This window comes from Manis javanica, chromosome 13 (genome assembly GCF_040802235.1).
Source record: "Manis javanica isolate MJ-LG chromosome 13, MJ_LKY, whole genome shotgun sequence".
NCBI classification, from domain to species: Eukaryota; Metazoa; Chordata; class Mammalia; order Pholidota; family Manidae; genus Manis; species Manis javanica.
Window position 1 is genome coordinate 50700616 of NC_133168.1, and position 26768 is coordinate 50727383.

The following is a 26768-nucleotide window of genomic DNA, read 5'->3' on the forward strand; positions in this document are numbered from 1 at the left end:
AGGGTACTCCTGATCTTTCCAATACATCACCTTCCCAGCTTTTCAGGCATGCGTACTTTCTAGCAGAAAGGTGAAATCAAAAGCTAAAAGTTAAATAGAAAACTGCTTAAATCAGTTCTTTTCAGTCTCTAATGATTAGCATAGGATAAGACATTCCATTCTGCTTATCAAGTGGAGAAGCAGACACACACAATGGCAAAAAGATCTAGGTGATTCTCTCTGTATAAGTTTTCAATATTTACCAAATAACTACAATGAACATAAAATATGGCATAATAAAAATATAAGATATTTTGAAGCTAAATTTTATACTGGCTAAGAAAAAAATACAGTATTTTTCTAAAGAAATATCAATAAACTTGAAATAACTTCACTTACTTTCTGCTCAGGGTTTTCCTGGTACATAAGTCCAAAGTAGTCCTTCTCCAGGAGATTGAGATATTCACACACTCTGTCAAATAACACTTGTCCCTTTGCACGTTTCTGAGGGAAAAGAAATAATATCTTTACTTTCCAAGCACTAAGGATTCTATGAGGGCAGTAAATAAAGGGCATCATGTCAGATAACATTACTTAGCTTAATATAAATATTTTCCAATCTTCTTTTAGAATACAAAAAAGTGATTAATATTTTTTTCACTTTAGATAACCCACATACACACATATAAAATAAATTCTAAAATGAAAGCATTCAGACAGATGCTCTATGTTTAGGGCTACTCTGTGAAAAAACAAAAAGGACTAAAAAAAGTAAAATGCCAGAAGTTCATTTATTTATTTTTACAACAGTACAAAAATATGTCCAATCTGCCTCCCTCAATTCTTCAAGGTAGCCCATGTCATTTCTACAAGGTATACGCCGCCCCCACCAGGAGGAAAATTACATAGCCCCGTTCCTCGTGTATCCTAACATAATTTATCCCATCAGTACTTAGGTTTGATTTTGTCCTGTGGTATTTGTAAAATAGAAAAATTTTTTTAATACAAGATACACTTTTTTACAAGAATGATAGAACATTTACTCTGTAGAACAAAATTTTAAAATATAAGGTAATAGAACAGGGATAATAAATCAGTTGCCTCAAAGGATTCAACTTATTTGTGCCTTAAAGAGTTTACTGTGTTTTATTTTTTAAGAAGCTGTGATCAACAGAGATATAAAAGCTTTTGACAGTCACAGAAGAAAAGCTCATTGTCTAATCAATGGCAAAACAAAGTGGTGACTCATTTCCAATTACGATGCACACCCCTGGGAATGCCCCACTGCAGGGGCAGGCCAGACACACGCCTCCCACCTCTTACAATGATAGAAGCAACCCCTGGACCACAGCAAAAAATGAACAAGCCATCAGACATTTTCACCCTCAAAATAAATGCCCTCACACTACCAAAAATATACTTGTCAGTTCACCTAGTGTGTAAACATTACTGGTTCCCCACACATATATAAGTAACAGAGTAAGACAGAAAAGACATTGCAACTTCAAGTATAAGGGTTTCAAAAGATAGTCTTCACAAAAACCCAATTCAAGTGTTTGTTTCTCCCTTCTAACCTTTCCTTCCTCCTCTCTGTGGGAGCTGAAGTAAGAAATTCATGCCTGAAAGACTTGTGAAAGAGAATCTGGAACTTTTATTATTAAAACATTCCTTTAAAAAAAATTCAATTATATCAAATAGTCGGGGGATGAGGGAGAATGCCACACAGATTACATTACTTCAATGTAACAAGCAATGTGTTGTCCACAACACTACAGATTCAGAAAAGTAAATTATTAAGTATATTTGACAGTTATATGTTTACATGTCCACATATTTAAAGTACATACAAATAGAGTGTAGTAAATAAGGGTGTTGGGCTCTGCATTCCAAATAGCAAAGCTGTAATACATGTCCATTACTTACAAGCTCTGGGACCAGGGACAAGATATTTTATTTCTATTGGCCTTATTTTGCACATCTGTGAAATGGGCACACTAGAATCTACCACAAAGCGTATGGTACTAAGTTAGTTGTAATACATAACGAGAGAATAGTGTGTGTGGCACACAGTAAGTGCCTAATCAATATTAGCTCTTATTGTTATAAACTGGCGGGGTTGTAACATGAAATATGATTGTAATTTCACTTGCACATGAAATTTTGTCTAAGCTTTTAAAATGAAAGGTTCTAAATTTCATTATCATATTTGTATGTAATTATTAATCTATATAATCAAAATTCTGAGTTTGTAGGTTATTTTAAATTAACTTTATGAGGCAGTGAGTCAAATTATGACAGTCACTTTCTTAAGTATGCAGTAAAATCCACTGTGTCTTCTTTACAGGAGCCCAGAGCAGATGTGGTGCCAAAGAGATTTGGTGGCAAGTAATAGTAAAGAGTATTTTAAAGATAATCAATCTTCTAAGGAAGAGTTCACTTTCTTCGACATTAATTTCAACATTGTTCACTCTTGAATCTCCAGGGAGTAGAAGACTACCCAGCCATAATAGATGCTCAAAAAAATATTTGCTGAATCAACTGAAAAAAAACTAGTATACTATATACATGTAAAGTACTTGTTTTATATCTCCTCTCTGTTCCTTTTTCCCTCTCTTATCCTCTGCTCTTGTTATTTGATGGATCTCTCTCTCCCTCACCTATTGTGGCCTTTATTTTTGTTGTTACCGAATGTTCAAGGACAGCTTCCTTACTGTGTAACAGTCTATCTTAAATTGCTGATTACTCTGTTCCAAACATGATCTAAAGATACTTTTCTTCTTCTTCCTCCTCCTCCACATTTTTTATATTAGATGTCATAATCTGCCTTTTTGTGTATCCCTTGACTGTCTTTGTGAGTAGTTGTTTTGAGTCTTTTGTTTTACTTTATTTCATACTTGCTTGGAATTACTTGGTCTGCTACCTTTACTGTGGGTTTATTTTCACTGGTGAAAGCTATTTGGCCTTAGGAACATTTCCATCTACAGCTTTAACATATTCTGTAGGGCTGGCTTAGTGGTGCTGAATTCCTTCAACTTGTATCAGAAAATCGTTTAATCCCTGCTTCAAATTTAAATGATAAATAAAGTGCTTATTTTAAATGAAGTGACAGTTAACCCACTTAGGCTCACAGTGACTGACCATAACTATAATTTCAGCACCTTCTTTGTAATTAGGAAATTTCCTTATCTGAGGTAACAAAGACAGCAAGCTAATTATAGCTCCTGCCACATGTAGTTGGACATCACCCACTATGCATTTATAATGTGGTATAAATGAATCACAAAGGACATTATCTACTATAAAGCAGAAATTATCTTCTTATTTAGAAAGACATTAACAACTCAATGGAAGCTTGTATAAGAAGTTGACCTTTAATCAGATACAATTTCCAAAGTTATCATTTTTATGAAACATCTGGACAGAAATGACAACTGCTTTCAAATAAGCTAACTACTGAAACTAATTAGCTGTAGAAATGTGAAGACATGTGACAGAGTCTCAAGGAGATTCATACTATTTTATTTAGTGGATGCTCTTTGAAATTAGGATAAAAAAGATACTTAACACAACTGTTGCCTATAAATGCATACCTCAGTTCAAAGAGAAAACATTCCAACACTGGCTTAAAGCCAATTTCTTATTAATAAATCATATTTTCCCACTGGTTTCTATTTCAAAAAACAGAAACATGCTCTCATGGTCAGAATTTCCCTAAAAGAAAATGAGAAAAACATCTACGAAGTTCACCACCACAGCTTGGTGTTGGTATGTTGGGCAGGTGAGGGGCTGGAGTCAGACACTGTTCCTACCTCATTCAACATTTTGTAAGCACTTTGCTATAACCAGACAAGTGTGGCAATGGGCAAACCACTTAGTCTCCTTAACTGTGAAATGTAATCACAGTTATCTCACAGCTCATAGTGAGTGTCAAATTAGCCCAACAGGAAGGTGCATGTCAAGGTGCTAACCAAGTACCTTACTCGATCACAGATGAATTCGATTCCCAGGTGTCCTTTCATTAGCTCACATCTAACATGAAAGTATCTTCTGGATGTTCAGGCTGCTTCTCTACTATTCTTTGCTTTCCTTCTCCAGGAAATAGATATATGAAATACATGATAAGATCTTAACTGTATACATACATTACTTAAGCTTCCAGTAATCATCTCCACCTTAATGAATTCAAAGTTTGGCTGCAAAGACAATGCACAATATAGTGAGGTCTGTGCTGAAAGCTGTGTATAAGGGCTGTGGGAACACCAAGAACGGATCGAGTAATGGTATCTGAGAAAAATCATGGCTTCACCAAGACTGTGGCATCTGCAATGAATCTTTAACAAGGAAATGATTTTTTCCATGCAGAGAAACAGCATATTCCAAAGAACTTATTTTTCACTTTGGATGTTTATAGAGAGTCTGACAGAGCCAATTTCTATTTAAAAGATATTAGAGTATACAGTAAGATTTAAAAAGTAACCCATCCATAATGAACAAGCTATGCAATACAACTGCTGGTTATATTGTCCCCACTCTCAGATGACTGCAAGAGCTTGCCAGGTTAAAACGATTAACATATATTCATCCAGTATCTAATATGTAAAAGGTCCTATGTTAAGACATTGGGGAAACAATAATAAATAAGACACACATGGTCTCAGGAATGTTACATTCAAATGGCAGAGACAGAAAATAAAAAGGAACCCCTCCCCCCAAAATAAGTCCTATCAATCTATCTTTCCAGATTTAACTAGGTACCTGTTGCAACTGGTCCAAAGGACACTGACCAATGGCCTATGAGACATCCTGACACAAGAGTTCTACCAAAGTGCAGGTCTTCTTCTGGGAATAAAGATTTCCAGATATAATCACATCTTCCCTCGAAGTTTTTAAATAAAAGATTGATATATACACATACTTATGCAGACACACACACACAGACATAGAACAGAGTGGTGCAAATACAGAAGGCAAGAGAAGGCAGAAGCCAAGGCTATCAAGAGGCAGACGTGCACTTGCCGAAGGATGTTCTACTGGTCCCCTGTGATGCTCCACATACATACCCACATCCCCCAGAGAGGAGAAGAGTAGAAGAAAAATTCTGTTTAATGTACATAATCACAGAGCATCAAAACTCCTACTTGCATATTAAGATACCTGAGAAATTCTATGGTGAAAAACCTTGTTTCTCATCATTCAACCTGATGTTTTCCAAAATTATTTGGCTAAATGAAGCACTATCTTTTTTAATATAACACTTACTAACTTTCTTGATGGAAGAATTACTGTTCCACAAATCGTATCTCAAGCACTGAGGGAAAGGAAAAATGACCATGATCTGACTGACAGCCTAGGAGACAAATGTGGAGACTGGCATTAACAGTATCCTTTAAAAAAAATAAATAAATAAACTATTTCTTTAAACTAGAAAAAAGGAAAAAAGCAGGGTGGGAGATGGGGAGAGCCACCGTTCATCCATTATCTTTTTTAAAAATGTAAAAAAAGAAATTCAGTTTAAACTGGTCCAGGTTTGGATATGCCAGCTGTTTGCCAAAGCAAATGATTCCCACAGATAAAATCCCAACAAAAAAAATAAAAAATAAAATAAAAACACACAAGGAAACCAGTCACTATTATTGAACATTAAGATACAATATCAGAATCAGATCTTCAGAGACTATGGATATTGGAATTATCAAGTACAGAACACAAAATAAATGTTTTATATGTTTAAATAAATAAATGAATATTTTAAATACCATCAAGGGAAACTAGCAAGAAGCAGATTCTGAGAAGAACCAAACAAAACATCTAGAAATAAAAACCAAATGGACAGGGTTTGACACAGTTAAAAAGAAAACCAGTGAACTGGAAGATAGACCTGAAAAACTACCCCTGCATAAAGCACCAAAAGATGGAAAATATAAAAGAATTTCAAACACAGAAGACAGAATAAGGTGGTATATGTGTGTGTGTGTGTGTGTGTGTGTGTATACATATATATATATATATATACACATATATCCTCAGAGTTCTAGATGAAGACAACAGAGAGAATAAGTGGTACTATTAAAGGACACAGTGGCTGACAAAGGCTAAAACTCTCAACGTAAGGAAACTCAGTGGATCTCTAGCCAGATAAAATACAACTTAATTTCATTAATTTATTATTCATACTCATTAACATTCAAAAGGTTTTGACAGTCATTATTTAAAAACAATAGATGTAATGTTTGGCAGTATCTACTAAAGGTAAATAAATAGCTATGTATCCTATGACCCAGCAATTTCACTCCAAGATATATGCTCAAGAGAAATGAGGTCATATATCCACCTGAAGACAGGTACATAGAATGTACATGGCACCTTTTTTTTTTCATGATAGCCAAAAACTGGAAATAACTCAAATGTCCATCAATGGGAAATGTATAAATAAATTGTGGTACCAATGGAGTGATTTTTTTTAGAAGGTAAACCATTGTTATACATAAAAACATGAATGAATCTCAAAAGAAACATACTGAATAAAAGAAGCCAAACACACACACACACACACACACACACACACACACACAAAACAATAGATATAATAAAGCCATGAAACAAGAGGGAAAGAAACATGAGCTAAGGAATAAGGACTGAGTAAAGAAAAGTATAACACAAAACCCAGACAAGTTACTCTTTAGAAACCTGAAAGTGATCTGCTTTTGGAAGCTAACTCAAAAAGGCAAACAAAATAGCACATTTCTTATCTCATAAACATAAACAAGAGTATGTCAGATTATCAAGACACATATTAAATGCTACACATTTAATGCTCCAAGTTATTACATTCTGTAAGTATTAAGCTGCAACCAAACCTGCCTAGGTATGCTCTGACAGCAAGATGACCCAGTGATTCACAACTTTTTTTTGGTTTCATGCTGCTCACAACACTTCATAAATAATAATTCTTACCACTTGGGGGGAAAGGAGCCAGGACACAGCTCATAACGGTAATACAGAAAAAAGTACAGGAGCATGCCAGTGGTTGTTCCTTCTCCCCTCCCTGATTTCATATGTACCATTTTCATTAGAATCGTGGATTCTCAATATGGGAGAAGGTACTGCAGGAGGATCCCAGCGACATGCTTCTGAATGCCAGCTCTACTTCTGAACAGCTGTGTAACCTCAGGCAAATTACTTATATTTGCTATACCTCAGTTTCCTCTCTTTAAAATAAAAATACTCACCTTGTAATGCTGATAAAAGAATTAACTCAGGTGTATTTAAAGTGCTTAATAAAATGTTTGGCACATTACATGGATTCATTAAAGGCAGCTGAAATCACAGGACCATTCTGAGCTGCTCTAAAAATAGTAATTGATTTTAGGTATTATTAAAGACCTTTCACACTTATTTCATCCAATCTCATTTCATAAATGAGAAAACTAAGGTTACAGAGAGTATAACCGATCTAACTTTTCAGTCTAAATTTCCTAAATTTCTTTTAAAGAATTGAACTCTATTTGTGACAGCCATAAATACTAGTACTCTTTATTTCTATCAGGAAGGCGATTTTCTTCTATCATTATTGTCCTGACTTTTTTTATAAACAACAACTTGCATTCTATTGCACACAAGGACTACAAATGTATATTTATTAACCAAGGGTATGTTTGTTTTACAATGTGTAAGATTCCAGGATTCCAGAACATACAGCTTGTTCACTAGCTGTTACAGCAAGTTGGTGGTACTGCCCCAGATAGAGAGGACTGCTGACTTGCCAAGACATACTTTAAATTTCTGGCTTACCTTGATTTATTTCCGACTGTTGAAACTCTACCTCCAGATAAATCTCCAAATTCTCCTTCCTTTATGAAGTGTACTCCAAACTCCCAATATTCATCTTTCTCCTCCAAGCATTTTATTTCACATCTGTGTTACTTACTCTTACATTCTACTCCTTGTGATACTACTTTTGGAAACTGAGTTCTTTAAGCAGAAGTATGTCTTACTCACTTCAACGTCTCCTACTGCAGCCCCTCACTGAGTAACTAGCTCACTACTCACTAGTTCCAGAGTCAGAAAGATGTCTGTTGGAGGGAATGGCTCAGTGCTATGACACCAGCCAAAAATTGGCATAGTTGAGTCTAGAATTCAAGCCTTCTGGCTCGCAGTCTCATGCCATCTCCTGGATCTAGCTCATGGACTACCAAGCTGTAGATATTCAAGGAACTGAACCAAACACATACTGCCAACTAGATTCTGGGAGGAGAACAGCCACAGACCTACATTTTCCTGCACAAATCTACACTGTACTTAAACTCTTCCTTAGTAACTACAGCACTTCTAAATATTTCTTGGGAAGTAGAGGAATGATGAGAGCAGAAAGGGCAGTCTGCCCCTTTCCCTTAGGAGCAGGCCATCTCCCGTGCAGAAGGTAACACTGGGGTGTTTGCAGTCTTTGCACATTCCTTCACTACAACATCAGTTTCACTGCTTTCTTGCCGTCAGAAGCATGCCTTTGCTTGTATCCCTTCTTAACCTGGAATCTTTATAGAGTACATACTATGTCAATCTCTACTGTGATAATGTTGCATCAAGTTAAACAATTAAAACCATAAAACTGCTAATAAAATTTGCCAAGTATACTCCGAAAACCTTATTTTTTATATTAAATACAAAGAATCTTTACAATCTATTTTTTCCCATCTGCCTTTGCTCTAACCCCACTTATTCCACTGACCAGCAGAAAATCAATGGGTTAAAAACTTAAAATACAAAACAAAAAAAGTCATTTGTTCTACTTCCCACATTTCAGATTTTTTTTTCTTTAAAAGACTGCATTAATACATGAGAAATATCCAAAGGATAGAGACAAAACAAGATCATTTAGATGGGTTTAAAATACATTATTCACAAATTGGAAGACTAGCTTGGGGGAACTTCATTTAAAAAAAGAAAAGGCAAAGCAATCTTCAGCTGACCCAGCTGAAGAAAGGCAGGCTGGAATCTGAGATGCTGAGCAAAGTCCCCGTGCCTGTGCTGTTATTTGTGGCATTCATTGTTGAGGCCAAAACATGACATTTCTGGAGGCCTCTCAACTTGAAGGAATTTGTGCAACTGCTTACCCGGCAGATTGCAGTCGATGCCACACACCACTGGCGTTTTATATAACACCATCACTGTCTCCGTGTAGGCCTGTCCACACTGCAGTTATTGTGTGCCGAGGAGACAGTGCTGGGAAGCACACAATGCAATCCATACATCACAACCCTTGAGCTGTATATTCTGCGCTAGCCCTACACTACACTATGCAAATATAAAAGGCCAAGGAAAGAAAGGTATCCAAAGAGCAAACACAACTGATACATTGTCAAGTGGGTGAAGGAAATCAAAGAAAACCATACAGGAGGGGAAAGAGAACATCTTAAATAGACTAAGGCATCATTTATCAGCTCATTCTTTTCCTACCAATCTGAGTGAGCTGTCAGCCTACACCTCTGTCTCCAAATCCATTCAAATCTCAACAACAAAAAATACCCACATCAAGTGATTTTGTGTGTGTTAAAAATTTCGGAAGTAAATAACTCATTTATAGTAAAAGAAGAGTTTTAAATTCTTCTGATCATTAGTAAGAATTAAGTTTGAAAAAGTTCTCCCAACTAGTCAAAAAAAGGTATGTGTTTATATATATATACAAAATACATAAAGAAATGTGTGTGTATATACATTATATATATACACAAATATACATATATATACACAAATATACATATATATATATATACACATGCAGCTTCCCTTTTAGTTGAAAAATAAATTTTTCATTAGTGATCTATAAACCATATACATGTACATCCATAGACAGAAAAACACAAATATGCATTATCAAGGTTTGTAAGCATGTAGGTTTCTTATAAATCACTATAGAGAATGATAGGAAGACACTTTCCTTCAAAACTAGGCTACAAAAGGGAGGAGAGACAAAGAACAAAACTTGTCACAGGGTCATCGCAGAATCTGTTTTCCATTCTACAGGATCCAGGGGATCATGATAGATCACTGGGGAAACTTCCAAGTGCTACGGTCATGAACAACATAAAATACTATTCAAAGTAGTTTTAGGTACTGGGAATATATATTACAAGGCTACTACTGGAACAAAAAACAAACACTAGACCATAACAGACTGCACAATACCCTCCCAGTAACTGTATCCTGCAATAATTTTAAAGGAAACCCTACTGCAGCTGAAGCAATATGGACTCACCTTTAATAAAACCATACACTACATACCTTAATTAACTCCTCAAGGACAGAGTGACTTGCCAGATTCTTAGATGTTGTAAGATCCTATTTCATGAGCACAATGCTGCCAGGTATCAATGAAGTATTCACACACAGTGTCTTCTACCCCAGTAGGCTGGGTTTTGAAACATTTCAGATTTCTTAACTGAGTACACAATTTATCTCATAAGCAACCAGGTAAGTTTAGATCAAAAAAATATGTATTTCATTTTTATGCTATGAGGAAAATGTAAAACAACAACAGAAATCCTGCTCCTAAATATTACTATTCACAAACACAGTCAACCACAAATTTAAGTCTGTGGACGTGACTTTCTTCCACCTACCAAAGCAAATAAATGCTAATTTTTAGTTTTAAAAAAACATTAAACTTTTAATCTGTCACCCACAATCACATCCTGTATTTCTATGGTGGTTTTAGGTTTTATTTTCAGCAGCCGGAGGTTTTCATCATTTTCAGGACATGAGAATCAGCTAGCTGACCAGAGGGCGCCCTCCCAGACGACTTCTACCTGCATACCGCGGACCAGGCCTGAGGGAAGCTATGCCAAGAGCCAATTCCCACTCCTCTTACCAACATGATGGCTGCAGAGGAATCCCAAAGCCAACATCTGGAATGGGAGCTGCAAAAAAATGCCAGAGCGATGGATCTTGAAGCTTGTTAAGCAAACCATATTTACTGATGAAATGTAAATTTCCACACACAAATTTTACACAAAGAATATTACTTATTTTTTGGCTTTAACTAAATGATAAGAAATAATAAACACCCCTATCAGTTTCTAATATATGCCAGTTGCTCAGCTGCTCATAAAGCAGGGTCCCTGGAATGCCTTCCTTTGGTAATAGAAGTTTAATGGGATGGTATTGTAGCATATGAGGAAGAATCACCTAAATCTTCATTTGATCTAAGTGAATATCTACCAAATAGCCTGCAATTTCTCATTTGCAAAATCCAACTATATTTCTATTCATAGAGTTTATTTTATTGGTAAAGTAAATAAATTCAGCTTTGACATTCTTCTTTTTTTTTTAACCCAATACGTTATAGCCAATAGCTCTCTTCTGACTCTCCAACAAAAGGGATTGGTTTATTCAAAATTTCAAGAGAAAGTATATTGTTTCTAAATCTTGTGGTTTTTCCTTACTATAAAAGCACTAACTAAAGTTTAATTTTTTAGTCTAAACAAGTTATTTAAATTACAAAGTCATCGTGAATATGTAAGTGGCATATGTTTACATTATGGGCCTTCCAAGTCACTGAGTTATTGATAAAAATATAACAATAATATTTAGAATTTATCCAAGGCAGAGAACTTAAATATTTTTCTCAAAAATTCAAAATGGTGTGTGATCTTGAGATAAATATAATCAGGGTTTTTAAATAAAATGATAATAATTGCAACTAATGCTTATTATATGCTGGGCATTGCTCAAGCAAATCAGAACCAAAGTCAGCCACTAATTCAAGTTAAGAAATAAGTATCTGTCAAGTGAGTGAATCCTGAGACACTTAATAAGAGCTCCCGCAGTCTTAATGTAGGGTCATATTCAGTTCACTTTCCTATCACTAGGGGAAATTTCCCACCAGCCATGTTAACATTGTAACAAGGAGCTGACTGATGAATTCACCTACACCTGGGAGCAGGTGCTGTGGCCTGGAGTGCTTTGCCAGGCAGCATGATTCAACCTCTCAAAGCAGGTTTTAACTGCGGCTGTACTTGAGCCTGGAATTAGACCTGCTGAGTCAGAACCTTCAAATGTGATTTGGGCATCTGGTTGTGTTTTCTTTGAACAATTTTAAGTTCACAGAAAAATCGAGAAGATATAGAGGTTCCCCAAACAACCTCTATTCCCACATATGCATAGCCACCCCCACAAATACCAACATCCCCCACAAGGTGAAACATTTATTACAACTGATGAACCAGCACTGGCACATCATAATTACCCTAAGTCCACAGTTTACATTGGGGCTCATTCTTGGTGCTGCACATTCTGTGGGTTTGGACGAATGTATCCACCACCACTATTACTCCTACCATCAGGAGTAGTTTCACTGCTCTAAAACTCTTCTGTGCTCCATTATTTTTAAAAAGCTTAACCAAGAATTCTGACCGTGAATGAAGCAAGGTTGATCCCCAGGTCAACAAAGAGATCCCCTCTGGATACAAAAGCCAGGACTGACTGGAAAACGTATCAATTGCTCAAATGTTCACTTAAAATCCTTTAAAAAGAAATGAGTAGTTCATACAGCTTGGTAATAAAAAATTTATCTGGCAATCTTTAATGAAAACTGTATTTGAAACTACCTTTGAAAAAGAAATACCAGGTGAAAAAGCACAGGACATTCGTTTGACAGTAGATACTGCATCACAAACCAAGCCCAGTGAAACTATGCTCACTTCTACCAGTAGGGAGTGTTTAAAGTATTTTTTAACAACTTACAAAGCGGAAGTCAGGTTGTAATGAAAAGTATTAATCACTTAAATATTTACTTTACTAGGGTTGTAAAACAGAGAGAATCAGGATCTGATGCAAAGAGAGAGGTCTTGATTTTTTTTAGAAATGAGACTTTCCTTTTCTTATCACTTTGAATTTCTGACTCTTGAAATTCAATGACAAGCAACTTTTGGGCAATCTGGGAAAAAAATTCATTTTGAAATATCTGTTTTTAAAACATTGGTCTGAAACAACAGTGTTTCCATTCAGCTTGACATTTTTCCCAAGTAAAACTTTTTCATTCCTGGTGGATGACTAACACACTAATATAAAACAAAAGAGAAAGTAACAACAAAGTCTTTGTTTGTCAGCAGTGGGGGAAGAACCTGGGTGAATCTTTAAGACTTCCCTGACTTAAAACACACACACATAAATTAATTGAACTACAAAAGGTATCAGAGAGAAACATGGGGACTCAGAAGCAGGAAGTGTGGCCCTGAGGCATGCCTCTCAAAAAGGCTACCTTACCAACAATGTGTCCACCTGACCCAAAGACATTACAAGTCCAGCCTTCCAGCCTCAACAACTGCCTTAATTTTTCACTTCTCTTGGCTTCAGTACTGAAATTCTATCACTTACCACTCTTTAGACTAGACAGGTTTCTTCTAAAAGGCAGTACAGGAAATCATTCACACTGAAGTCATTCACTCAAATTGCTGACTTAGTACTTAGCTGAGAGATCTGCTACATTTGAAGAATTCGGATTTCCAATAATTGAGGGAGGAAAAAGTAGGCAGGAAGAATATAGAACTTTTTTTTTTGTATCATAATAATACAGAATAATAAGATAGCAAAGAACAAGAAAATCTCTGGGGGAAAAGCACCAAGAACTATGAAAATAATATGAAAAAAAGGAATTTTAAATTTTGGCCTAAGTTAAGAAAGTGGGGTAGAAATTCTATCTTTATCCACCTGCTCAGAGATTGAGCACCCAGAACTCATTTCAAAAACTTAAAGGTATAGACTTCTACAAATCAATGTGGAAAGCTAATCATTTGAGCATGTTTCCACAGGAAAACACACTGTCATTTGTTGATGTATGGTGTATACAGATAACCTGTTCATAAACTGGAAACTTTCTCTCTGCACTATGTATTTCCAGATGGTCAACTCAGAGACCCCCTATACTTTTTCTGCCTTAAAATGCAAAGTAATATGTGACATCTATTTGAAATTTACATTTTTTTCCAACAAAAACAGTATTTTTACATGGAGCATGAGTTTCAGGCCAATCATTCTCCTTCCCAGCTTCAACTCCTATCCCAAGCCTATTAGGGAAGACAATATACCCAACTATAAATACTGAAGTCCGTAATAAGGTTTCCAGCAGAACTTGGAGATAGTTTAAGATGTACTGAGAAATTAAAGTAAAATCAATATATATAAGGGATGAAATGATCTGATTGCAGGAGATGGAAAAGTAAGTGTGTGTGTGTGTGTGTGTGTGTGTGTGTGTGTGTGTGTGTGTGTGTGTGTGTGTGTGCGCGCGCACGCGCGCACATGCATCCAAATCTACAGTCCCAACTAGGCTTTCTGGGTAACAACAAACACTGAGAATTCATCAACATCACTTGGAAGAAGGGGACCTGGCCTAAAAACAATTACTCTTAACCTTGGCAGATGTACTCAATGCTCCACAATAGCTTTGGATCAAACTAAAGTGGGCTGAAGACACCAGTTACTGTGCTGCTATAATACCACCTGCTTTTAATTTCATCCTTAGATGGCTTTACATCTTAACAATTATCATCTGGCACCATTTGATGACTTTCTTACGATGAAGTAAATGATGAGTTGACCCATCAATGACAGAATATCACTCTTACTGGCAGTTATTTCTCACTGTGAATTCACTTTCTGGCAATCGAATGTCTACGTTCATACGACTGGTCAGTATGGCCCAGTTTTCCTCTGCCTGACTTTGGCACAGTGAATAAAGAACTAATGTATACCCCAAAGCTGAGGACCAGACCCTGTACAATGAAACTGCCAAGTCCTATCATGTTGAGCATCCCTCCTAACCCCCTCTTCCTGCCTCAGCATCCTACTGGTCTCCATCTGGACTGTGAGCTTACTCTGCAAATTTCAAATAGTATCATTATCTCTCAAAAATTATCAAAGACTTCAGCAAGAAAGTGGGGAGAAAACAATCAAGTTTCTTCTGACATATATTGTGAGATACACCCAGAGTTCAAAACACTAATGCTGAAGATGAAATGAAGTGCCTTTTAAATTTCAGAGCTACTACACAAAAGCAGTGCTTTGTCTATAACACCCCACCCTCTCCCCATCAATTACTATGAGGATAAATGAGAATATAATTAAGAACCACTCTATAAATTAGAAAGCTTTACAGAAATGTTAACATTTGATGCTTCCCCAAATTACCACATCCAGAACAGAGTCTTGCTATGGGGAGAGTCTAAACTCCAGCCCCAGACATGGGAATGCAACCCCACCCTTTGCTGCATGGGCTCTGACCAGGGGCCAGAGGAGTCTAAAATTATTCCTAAAGGTGTCACCAATGCTTGGTCCAGAAATGCTTGATGAACAAAACCATATACTTTATAAAAAGATAATGACCCAAACCAAGTGGATAAGAACTGAATTACACCTATTAATTGCAAAAAAAACAAAATAGCATTTTAAGCAGATAGCATTTCCATCCTTTCATCTCCTATGACCCACTCTCTACACCATCCCATTAAACATACATGCAAAAGAAAATGGATTATCTAGAGACCTGCAGGAAATAATGAAGAAAATGAAAACTAACAAAAAGCATGTGCAAGAAAACAATGGGCAATATTAAAATAGATCTTATTAAAGCTACCACAACCAATCAAAAGTCTTTTTATAGCAAGATATCCAAAAGCTTCCTAGCAACTCTGATATGTGCTATATTGAAGGGGGGCATTTTACTTTATCCAAGTAATAAAACATACTCATTGCTCAAATTTTTCTAAGTAGAAAGTACAATTCCAATTAAAGATGGAAGGCTAAACATACACATTTAGCTCTGCTCCCTAGGAAAGCTATTCAGACTCTAAAATAATGTAGCGTGAACACATATGCACATATAAGCACATTATACATTCATTTTTTTCCACCCTGACACAAGAGAAAGAAGAAAGAGAATGAAATCAGCACCAACATAATTTCAGAAAGCAAACTGAGAATGCATAGGAGATAGAGCCCATAGATAGGTCTGAATATTTCTTTACAACCTCTCATACGGATGGGAGCTCAACCTTCCCCTAACATTTAGCAGAAGTAAATCTCAGATACACTGGTTTTGCAAGATAGGAAGATTCCTAGGTAAAGCCAACCCAAGGAAAGTGAGGCTCAAAAATAGCAACACTGGCTTTCTCCTAACAAAGTTTACAATATGTTGTTATCCTTGACATATCAGGAAATAAGGCATTAAAACCTTTTCTTTTAGCCCCCAAATTCTGCTTGGATTTTACTATTTAGCCATTTTCAAATTAACAATGTAATAGGCTAGGTGATGCTGAGTTTTCCTAAACACTTCCTTCATTCTTCAAAATCCAGGAGTTCCCTTCTCCTTGATGAAGATGTGCTTACCAATTCCAGCACATACCTATATGGCACTTCTATATTATTTATCTAGACCATAGACAGTAGTTTATTAATTATACTCCTATTCTTGTTTTATGTGTAAAGTGTATCTCTGAAAGTAAAACTTATCAGCAGCCTAAGAGGAAAATTATACCTTATACTTTTCTTTTTATCTTCTCAGCAAAGATAGGAACCAAAAAAATATTTGGAGATAACAATTATTTCTGAACACACAAGATATATTTAAAGAATTACTACTTTGAGACCAAATTTGTAAAATGCTATGCAAATATGACTTTAACTTCCCATTTTTCTTAATTTTTCCTATTTAAAAAAAAGATTTACCTATCATCACTAAGGGACATTAGCAACCTAGTCATGAAAATAATTAAGAAATGAAAATCCAAAAAAGAGAAAAAAATAATAAACCAAAAAAAAGAAGGAAATGAAAATCCAACTTCCTTTTGTCCAACTTTTTCTATTATTCAACTTTGAATAGCAAGATTTGGTATAAACCTATGAGAAAATATAAAATATATAAAATCTATGAAAATGACTAAAATTGTTAGATAAATAAAAACGCTGGTTTATTTATTTAGCCAGATAAGCACAGCAAATTTTAGGTATCTTTTTTTAAAGTAGCTAAATACCATTACCATTAAAATTTATTTCAAAAACTATAAGCAGCAAACTTCTGTAGGCTAGCATGTTCTCTGTAAGCTATTTGTCTAGAATAAATTTTGACACTTGATTCATACAGGCTTTCTGTACTATTGAAGAATAGCTTGGTAGTACATTCCTCTTCAATTCACTTTAAATTTCTACTGGAAGACACATGGAAAAAGATCAAAAACATAACAAACAGATCATGATAAGACTCAGATTATGTTTCCTCTCCATGTGAATAACTAGACAATGCTCAGACTCAACCCCAAAAAAGGTTAAAATGGCATATTCTACAAATGAAGCACACAGTTGTGAGATTCAGTTAATAGGTAGAATGGAGCAGTCTTGAGATGCCTCTCTATGGAAGAGCTAAAAACAAGTGAAAAGTAACATTCCTGATATAATTTTTCCAACACAGTTAATGTGGAAATCTGGGGCAGAACTAATTACACAAATATACAAAGGCAATGTGACAGATCATTTATCAGTGCTTTAATCATTTAGCCATGAAGAAATTCTTTTTCTGAGTAATCCAGTGCTTTTTACAGATGGCGTTCTATTACATTATATTACATTCAGTCCCCTTTAAGATCCAAAGGTTAGCACATTATTATATCACAGACTTGTAAAAAATACTAGTGATAAATTCTGTCCATGTTTATTCTGGGCCACAGAGTATGCATCTTGCTGTGGAATGTATGGATGAGAAGGATGGCCCCAGCTCCAGCTTTTGTGAAATAAATACACTCACAGGTAGAGGCAGGATTCTCAAATCTCTGTCCCCAATCAAGCTCTTATACACATCTCCACAGGAATCTTAATGGGGGAAAGTGAATAGGGAGGCAGCAATTTTACTTGATATTCTCCTTCCTGATCCTACCAGTTGAAAAATAAAAATTTTATCAGTATCATTGTCTTTCACTTGCTTAGGAGAAGAGAAAATAGTAGGGAAAGGAGACTGGAAATAAAACAGTGATGAAAATACAGGGATTCTCAACAGAGAGTGGGTTTAACAAAAGATATTTTATATTTTTCTTGGCTCAGGGAGAAATTAGATTATATGTTTTCATTTCAGGAACTCTAATACTACATACTTTAGAGAATGAGAAAAATGTATCCGAATGGATTTTAAAGTATGACTCTTATCCTGAAAATGTCCTTCCCTGCCATTTCTAATCTAACTCAACCTTCAAATAATTTTCAATCCAAAACAGAAAAGTAATTCAAAGATTTGGTGCCTGTCTGTTTCACCACCACCCTCAGGCTAGAGTGAAAGCTTACAAAGTGCTAAATTACCAAGGAGTTAGCTTGCCTGGCAGCACAGTAAGATAGGGCCGGGAAGAGATGGCTGTGGCCTTCAAAATATGTTAAGATGGTTACTCACAAAGAGAAGTTACTTTCAAGTGTCAAGTTTAATGCTTTCAAAATACCATTGACTGCAAGAGCAAAAAAGACAACTCCCAGATTTGGAAAGCAAAAGTGGGGAAGACAAAAAGGATAAAGCATGCCATAGAATTCTTGACTGCTGAGAGATAAAAACCGTATCATTCTTTACTTTGCTCAAGAGGAGCATTAGTAGAAAAAAAGAGGCAAGGAATAAAGTATTAATTGTGTCCTCCTCCCACTCAGTCAGCAAGCAACCTCACGGTGGCAGCTCTTATTCAGGTGATAGAACTCTTAAGCTTCTGGGAGTCTGCCTTCCCCTGGAGGCTGTGAACACCTAAGAGGCCAAGGCCACATCTGGCCCACTTCTGCATTGCTCTCACGCCTAGCAAATTCATAGCCTTTTGCAGAACTTTAATAAATGGTTTTCATTTACTGAAGCTTGAAGCATTTTCCAAGAAGTTAGCCTGCTGTTTCTAAGTATGTAAAAGGCAGGGCAGTTGTACAGAGAAGTAGCTAAGCACATCCAAATCTTTCTTTTCTAATTGAAGAGGATGGACAGAATTATTAGGAACATAAATAAGCAAATATGATCATGTAGAGAAGAATAAAAATTGTATACAATACACAAGAAACTAGAGAGAAATCAACAATTATTTTCTATGAGTACTACATAGGCAAAGTCCTGCGTTCATCTCCTATGGGGAGAGAGAAGAAAGTTTTTTCTCAAGGAACTAATAATCCAGGGAAAGAAACAATACAAGCATGAGAAAAATCAAACAACACTACAAGAGCTTAGCAGTTGTTCAGCACAAGAGATTCTTTCACAAGGCAGTGCATGATGAATTGCCTAAGTAATGGTGCAAACAAGGTCAGAGGAACTAAACATTCTGAAAGCTGGATTTCAGTTAGACATTAAAAGATAGGAAGGAATCATGTGGCTAGGGAGGAAATCCTAAAAAATGTGGAGACGATCTAAACAGAAATTTACAAGACAGATAATTCAGGATATACCTGATTAAAACACCAGTTTGGCTGGCAGGGGAAGACTCAGAAAATCCAGCAGAAACAGAGATCGAAAGACAGGCTGCAGCCCTACCTAACCAGAGTCCTGAATGCCCAGCTGAAGAGTGGCCTGGTGAGAAGGCCATGCTCTGCTCCGCTCCTGTGAATCCCTAGTGCTCTTCAAGCTGGACCGAAGTATTCAAGCACATGTAGCATGGCAGCTGTTTCCCATCTAACAGATAAAAATTGAGGTACTGCATAGAATTATCACCTTAAATCTTTTTTTAAACCAAAGGGATAGATTAACAGTTAGCCAGACCTATGCTGGACTTACACTGTTTGAATTTTAAATTGCACATTAATACACACTTATTGTTTCCAGTTCCTAAACTATATTAAATCTAACACTATTTTATGGGCGTTCACAGGGTGCCACAACTTCTAGATGCTCCACAAATACGTAGACAGTTAAAACTATTTAATAAACCTAGTAAGGGTCTGTATCAGAGGTCTGAATGAACAACCTTGGAGGGTGAAAGTAGACATAAACAATCAAGTAAATAAAACACACTTGTAAGCAATGATATCAAATTGAATTTCTGGGACCAGTACTCTATACAAGAAAGGCAAGAAGACCTTGACACATTCGACTTTCTGATAAATACTATTATCATCAGAACACTGAGGAAAAGAGCCTTATTCACAGCACTAAGAAAAAACGGCACTGACATTCCTGTGTGGGCAGAAACAATACCCTCAATTCTCAGACAAAATCAACACGTGGGAACAACTTTCAGATGCCAGAAGAAAATGTGAGCAGCTCTACTGCTTCCAAAGTCTTGCAGGAGCTTTCACATTTGTTTTCAGAGTTTAAAAAAATATATACAGACTTACCAGCTCTAGTGAAACCAGCTCAATCTTAGAAACAGAGGAAGCTTAAGTTTTCATTCTGACTTTGCAATCTGAATTAGAAAGAAAAGGAAGTGACTTCCCCAAGACATCCAAAGAGTCAGAAGAAAAGTAAACATAGATCTGACTTTATATCCATGGCTTCAACTTAAATCTTACTGTATTTTTCCTTAGAGGAAACCACCCCACTGTTTTAATACATAATGTGTAAGTGACTTCAGCGGCAGTATTACAAGTTCTATAGCTGGGTCACTGGAGCAAGCCTAAAGAATCCAGGACACTCTCCAAAGTTCTTCACATGTAAATTCTGGTACCAAAGGAGCTTGTCACACACCATTAAATATCTCAATAGGATAAAAACAGATCAACCAAAGAACTGAAATTATAGTTTCTTCAATAAAAAATGTAATAATCCTCAGTTTTTCTAAAAAATCATTGGGGACCTCAGTTTACTATCAATAGATGATAAATGGACATAAAATGCAATTTTTATTGACTACAATGAAAAAAATACTTCACACAGAGATTTAGAACAAATGCACGAAGACTGCAGAGGCCTAGGGTCAAAATTAATACATGGCTTAGCAATAAGCCTATTGTTACAGAAGCCAAAAATAACAGTTATAGTCAAGCCATTTCCATATTGTTTTTTACTTAATCATAATCATACTCTAAAAATGCACCATTACCCAATTTATGTTCATAAATGCTGACATAAAACATGTGAGAGGCATTTTTATCCACCTAATAGAAACATATACTCTTTCCTCAAAAGAATGCAGACTTCAAAAATGGTAAGTTTTTGAAACCAGTGTGGCTTTGGCTCCCTGGGCAGTCTTAGTCATTTAATTCCTGAAGCTCAAGAAAGAATAGGCTCAGATGGTTCACAGGAGGAAGAAGGTAAAAACAGGGAGCAATAAAAAGTATGGGGAGTGGGGAGGAAGAAGGGATATAGATATATATACAGAGATCAATCTATCTACCCACCTACATAGATATCTATTCTAAAGGAGTAATTTAAGAAGCAGAGATGATATTAGGACACCAAACGAACAAAAACATCCCCAAGAATTATGTTTCTCGATTAAAAAAAAAAACTATTCAGTTAATACAGTAACATTTATATTAAATGGTTTTAAAGGGGTGTTCTTGTTGACTAAAGGTATACTGATAGGTAACACAAACAGGAAACTGCCTAACTTCCCCACTGCTCTAGTCACTTTAATAAAATCGTATCTATAAAGACCACTGATGTACACCTTAACCAATGTGGTGAATAAAAATGTCCCCCTTAAATTACTGTAGCCATATAATTAACTACCATGCTCTAAAATCTAAATAGCATTCTTCACCTTTCTAGGTCTTATATACCAATGACTTTACAACCTCTTCCATAAGAAGCTTTTTGCTCTAGGGATCAGTTTTAAGCTCCCCCTCCTGGCATTGGAGGACTTCTAGAACCTCACTGTACCCTGTAAGGTCCCAACAAGTCAGGTAATTTCAACTCCTTGGGACTTCCTGCACAGGCCATGCTTCTCTCTACTGTTAAAGGTGCCAGTAAGTGGAGACAATTAAACTCTCTTCAGTGAGCATGCTATGATATAAAGGAGGAATTGAAATTTAGACACAGGTACATACAGAAACCAAAGAAATAACCATAGGCTTCTAAAAACTCATGATAGACATAATCTTTAATAACAGTAAACAGATGGAAACAAATCTAATCTCACAAATCTAATCTCCCAAACCAAATGAAGTAAAGTATTTACTTCCCACATTGTATTCATCCTCTTTGAGTGCTTGCAAGCTCATCAATAGCTAGTTTCCCACAACTTCCCCAAGTAGTCCTCAGACACAGATTTCCGGTATAAGCCACCAACCCACAGATCAGCAGCACGCGCTTATCACCCATCTGTCTAAGCCAGTTCTGGGGTGGGAAGCATGAGCACACTCAAACCACATGGAGCTATCCCTCTGGGCTCCTCATCTGAGGAGGAAGTAACAGCATGTCTGATGAGTATCAGACCCATACTAAGGATACTAATGCAACAACCAGGGAACCAAAATGGGAAGGAGAATTGGATAAAAAAGAAATTAGTCAAAATAGGGAATACAACTTATAACATCTCGATTGTTCTAAAATAATATGGCATGGATGAATTACAGCTTATGGTCAGTAACTGCCTAGAATTCCAGTGAACTCTTGGTACATAGAATCTGCTGTGAGATCACATCACTAAAGTCTACTCAAATTGTTTTGCTTTGTTCTTGAAAGGTAAAAAAGGTTTACCTAACATTTAAATGCTACACTTATTTTACACTTACCTATTAAAAACATCAAATTTATCTATCTTTAGAAATTCATTCTTAATGGAATATTAAGTTACCATTAACTGAAAAGACAATCTTTCTATAAATGAATATAGTCATAAAAATAAAGACTTCTATGCTTTACAACCAATGTAAGTTTTCACGAATTAAAGGACTAAGCTGCTGCTTTTAAGTTTGGACACTTCTCAGTTCTGCTTCAAGCAACACAGTAACTTGATTCCCCATGAGTATTAGAATCATAGAAGAGGGAGTAGTCATACAGGTAAGAAATTACTTCATTTTGTACCATTTCAAAATGAGATCAAACATCAAAAAATGATGAGAGCTAAACAAGATGCAGAAAGAAGAGGATAGGCACAGTTAATACTAGACTTAATAAAGTCAACTATGTCTGTAGAAGACTTAAAGATCATTCATAAGAGCATCAGTAAGGAGAAAAAAGGAAATAAATTCAAGTAAACAAATAACAGACAACCCAAAATTAGATGGTATAATATGGTCACCTGTATCAGTAATTACATAAAATAAATGGCCTAAATTTATCAGTTAAAAGACAGAATCCTCAAATGGGATTTTAAAACATCTAGTTAAAGACATAAAAACACAATGCTTAAAAGCAAACAAATGGAAGAAAATATTCCAGCAAATACTAACCTAAATAAAGCCAGTACAGTAATATTAATACCAAATACAACAAATTTTAAGGTACTATATGAGGTTTAAGGCTGAGTGGGGGGAGACCAAGAACATATAATTCTGCATATGTGTGCATGTAATAATCTAGCCTTAAATTTTAGAAAGCATAAATTTACAGAAATACAAAAAGAAATTACAAAATCAACAATTACAAGGAGAAATTTCAACACAACTCTCTCTCAGTTGATAAACTAACCAGTTCAACAATTAATGAAGATATAGACAACATAACCCCATAATTTACTAAGTCTGATCAAGAGGACAGATCTGGAAACCTGTACTAACAATTAAAGGATAACGTGCTTTTCCAAACTGAAAAAGAACTATGACAAAAACTGACTAAATATTAGCCTGCAAAGTAAGCCTGAACAAGTACAACAGAATATTCTATTTAGGTCACACTCTAACCACAGTGTAATAAAACAGGAAATCTGAACAAAAGAAAAATGCCCTCTTCCCATGAGACATGCACACATATATTCACAGATAAATACATACAGACTATGGACATTTAAAAACACACTTATAAAAACTTCAGTAGTCAAAAATGACCTGTAATAGGATGAGAAATTATTAAGAACTAGGTGGCAATGGAAAGCACTGTGAAGTTCAAGACTTATGTACTCAACAAGAGGTACTTAAAGGGAAAAGCAGGGCCATTAAAGTTTTTTTAATACTCATCTCAGGAATTGGAAAAAGAACAGGGTAATTCTAAAGAAAAAAGAGAGAGTAAAGGGGGATAAAATGTTATAAAACAGAAGAGAAAAGAAACAACAAACAAAACTAAGTTGTTTCTTTGAAAATATACTAACTCTATAGCACTAATGTTGAAGGAAAAAAAGGCAAACACCGCTAGAAATGAAGGAATCAAAATCAAATATACAAAATGAGAAAATATAATAAACTTTATGTCAATCAATAGATTTGTCCAGTTAGATAAAATGTACAGTTTTCCACTGAAAATGTTAATTACTAAAACTGAATCAAAGAAAAAACAAAAACAGACTATAAGAGAATCAAATCAATGCTTTTTTTTAAAAAACCTACTTTCCAACCATACTCTTTCCACAAAAAGGCAACGCCAAGACAGTTTTAAAGGCAAGTCCTACTAGATATCCAAAGAAAAGTTCATCCCTAATTTATCCAAGATTTTCCAGAGACTATTAAGAGGGAAGCAACTTTTTAAGGATAGTGTATATAACGCAGATAAGCAAAATCTGATGAAGACAAATTGACAAAAGAGAATTAAGGTTAATATGCAAAAATCCTAGATTAAAAAATACAAAACAAATGCCAAGTCATCCTGAGAAAGCAGAGTTTCATAGTAGGAATTTTGAAAGACATCTTAATATGAGAAAACAGTGATGTAAATCACATTAACAGATGTACAAAAGCACAGGATCCTCTCAATTGATGTAGAAAATACATTTGATAAAATTCACCACCTATTCATCATCACCAACCAATCTTGAAGCTTTCCTAGTTTCAGTCTAAGAAAATAGCCTTAATCTGAGAAAGAATATCTATTTTTAAAAATCCTAGTACAATCCAAGAAATCTACATAGAACTTATAAAAAGATGCTCTGCTTCCTGAGTTGTAAACTGTAATACTATCTCCATGTTTTCAATTATTTACCACCTTCTTCCTGTGAGGATCATACCTGCCCACCTAGTATACGATCTTCAGCCTTCACCATGTGACTTGCTTGGTGAGTGAGATATAGGTGAAGAGTGATATGTACCACTTGCAAGCAGAAGATTCAGGAGCCACAGCGGGTTCTGTTGTGTTTCCTTTTCCCTCTATTGTGAGACCAGCATGTTCCATGTAGAGGTTACACTTTCAACCTTCAGTCTTGGTCCAAGAATCAAGAAGACATGGACAGAACCAGAGCCAACCCACCAAGGGAATGTAACATGAGCAAGGAATAAACCACTGTTACTGTAAGTCCAGAAGATTTGGAGGTTGTTACTGCAGCACAACCTGGTGAAAGTTGACAGTGATGAAATAAATGCAAATCAAAATATTGAGATGTTATTTCATATCCATATGACTTGGTCAAAATTAGTTAAGTCTGATAGTAAGAAGTGCTGTAGACAATGCGGAAAAATTAAATTTAGTAGTTGCTGGTTGGAATTTAAATTGGCACAAGCACCTTGGAGATTACTTTGGCAGTATCTGGGAAAAATGAAGATGTAAAACTGCATCTTATTAACCTAATAACTCCACTACTAGGTGTCTACCCTGAAAGAATTCTTACACAACATGGAAATGTGTAATGTTCACTGAAGCAGTGATTATTATACTATATAAAGAAATCAACCATCCCTCGGGAAGGAAATGGATAAACTGGTTCAGTCATTCAAAGGAATACTATACAGCAGTTACAATGAATAAGGTAGATTTAAACATAAAAAGATACATGCAGAGCAAGAGAGGAGATGGGAAGGAGTCTTTAGCAATGGCTTTAATGTTGTATGTCCTTTAAAAAAATCTAAAGCACATTGCAAAATGGTAATATCTGATTAAAATTTTTATGATAAATATGTCTCTTTTATTATTTTATTTTTTGTAGGTTTTAAATATATTGTGGTTTTTAAAAAGATAGGGAACAGAAAGAGTTTTAAACCATAAAGCACACTGATCAATCTTGAGGCTTGGTGATATAAAGAACTCTAGAGATGACAGCAGCCTTCTAGATTATCTAAGTAAGCCTATGTCCTATAGCTGAAGTCAGTTCCTGGGCATCAGTGTGGCCCACAGAGGCAAAGTAAAGGACTCAAGCTCACATAACAAGTAATCATCAAGTTGGTTCTCAAAATCGACTCTCTAACTTCTAGGATAGGAAGGAAAAACAATGGACATGTGGTAAAATACACTGTAAATCAAACTCAAAACACCATTCTTTTGTTTTCTTTATTGCCCCCACCTCACTCCTGAGACACACAAGTATCAGCTTCTTTCTCTCTCTCTCACACACGCACCACACACAAAACTTTAGGAATTTTTTCATTTTCTATTGTCACTTCTCTTCTTGAAATAACTGAAATATCAGAACAACTGTAAAGGAAACGAGTAGAATAAAATTTTAGCTAATACGAAGATTAAAGGCAAGGACCCATGAATCATTCATCTTAGTACCCTCCACGCCTTGCACTACAATACATACTGAAACATATAATAAATTATTGTTCAAACAGACAGACCTAAGATTTCTATCTTACCACACTGAATATTTTTATTGTTGTTAAAGTATAAATTCAGTTTTTAATAAACAAGAGTGAAAGAGATTAGGGAAAAAATGGTTTTGACATTCAATAGATTTGAAGATCAAAGACTATTATTATTTTAAATGAGCAAGATCGGTCCCATATGTAGCAGATAAAGCAGTGTAGTTCAGTGGTCAGGTTCAAGACCTCCAGAGTCAAAC

The 26768-nt window shown here is 35.6% G+C and overlaps 1 protein-coding gene across 17 annotated transcripts in view; it reads right to left on the reverse strand.

Annotated features, from left to right (window-relative positions):
• Positions 1-26768, reverse strand: part of EPB41L2 (erythrocyte membrane protein band 4.1 like 2) — a 205661-nt gene that overhangs the window by 87458 nt on the left and 91435 nt on the right. For all 17 annotated transcript variants that reach the window (XM_073219613.1, XM_073219614.1, XM_073219617.1 and 14 more), the window contains one exon: positions 379-483. In XM_073219613.1, coding sequence (XP_073075714.1) covers positions 379-483 — 105 coding nt within the window. The remainder of the gene's footprint in view (positions 1-378; positions 484-26768) is intronic.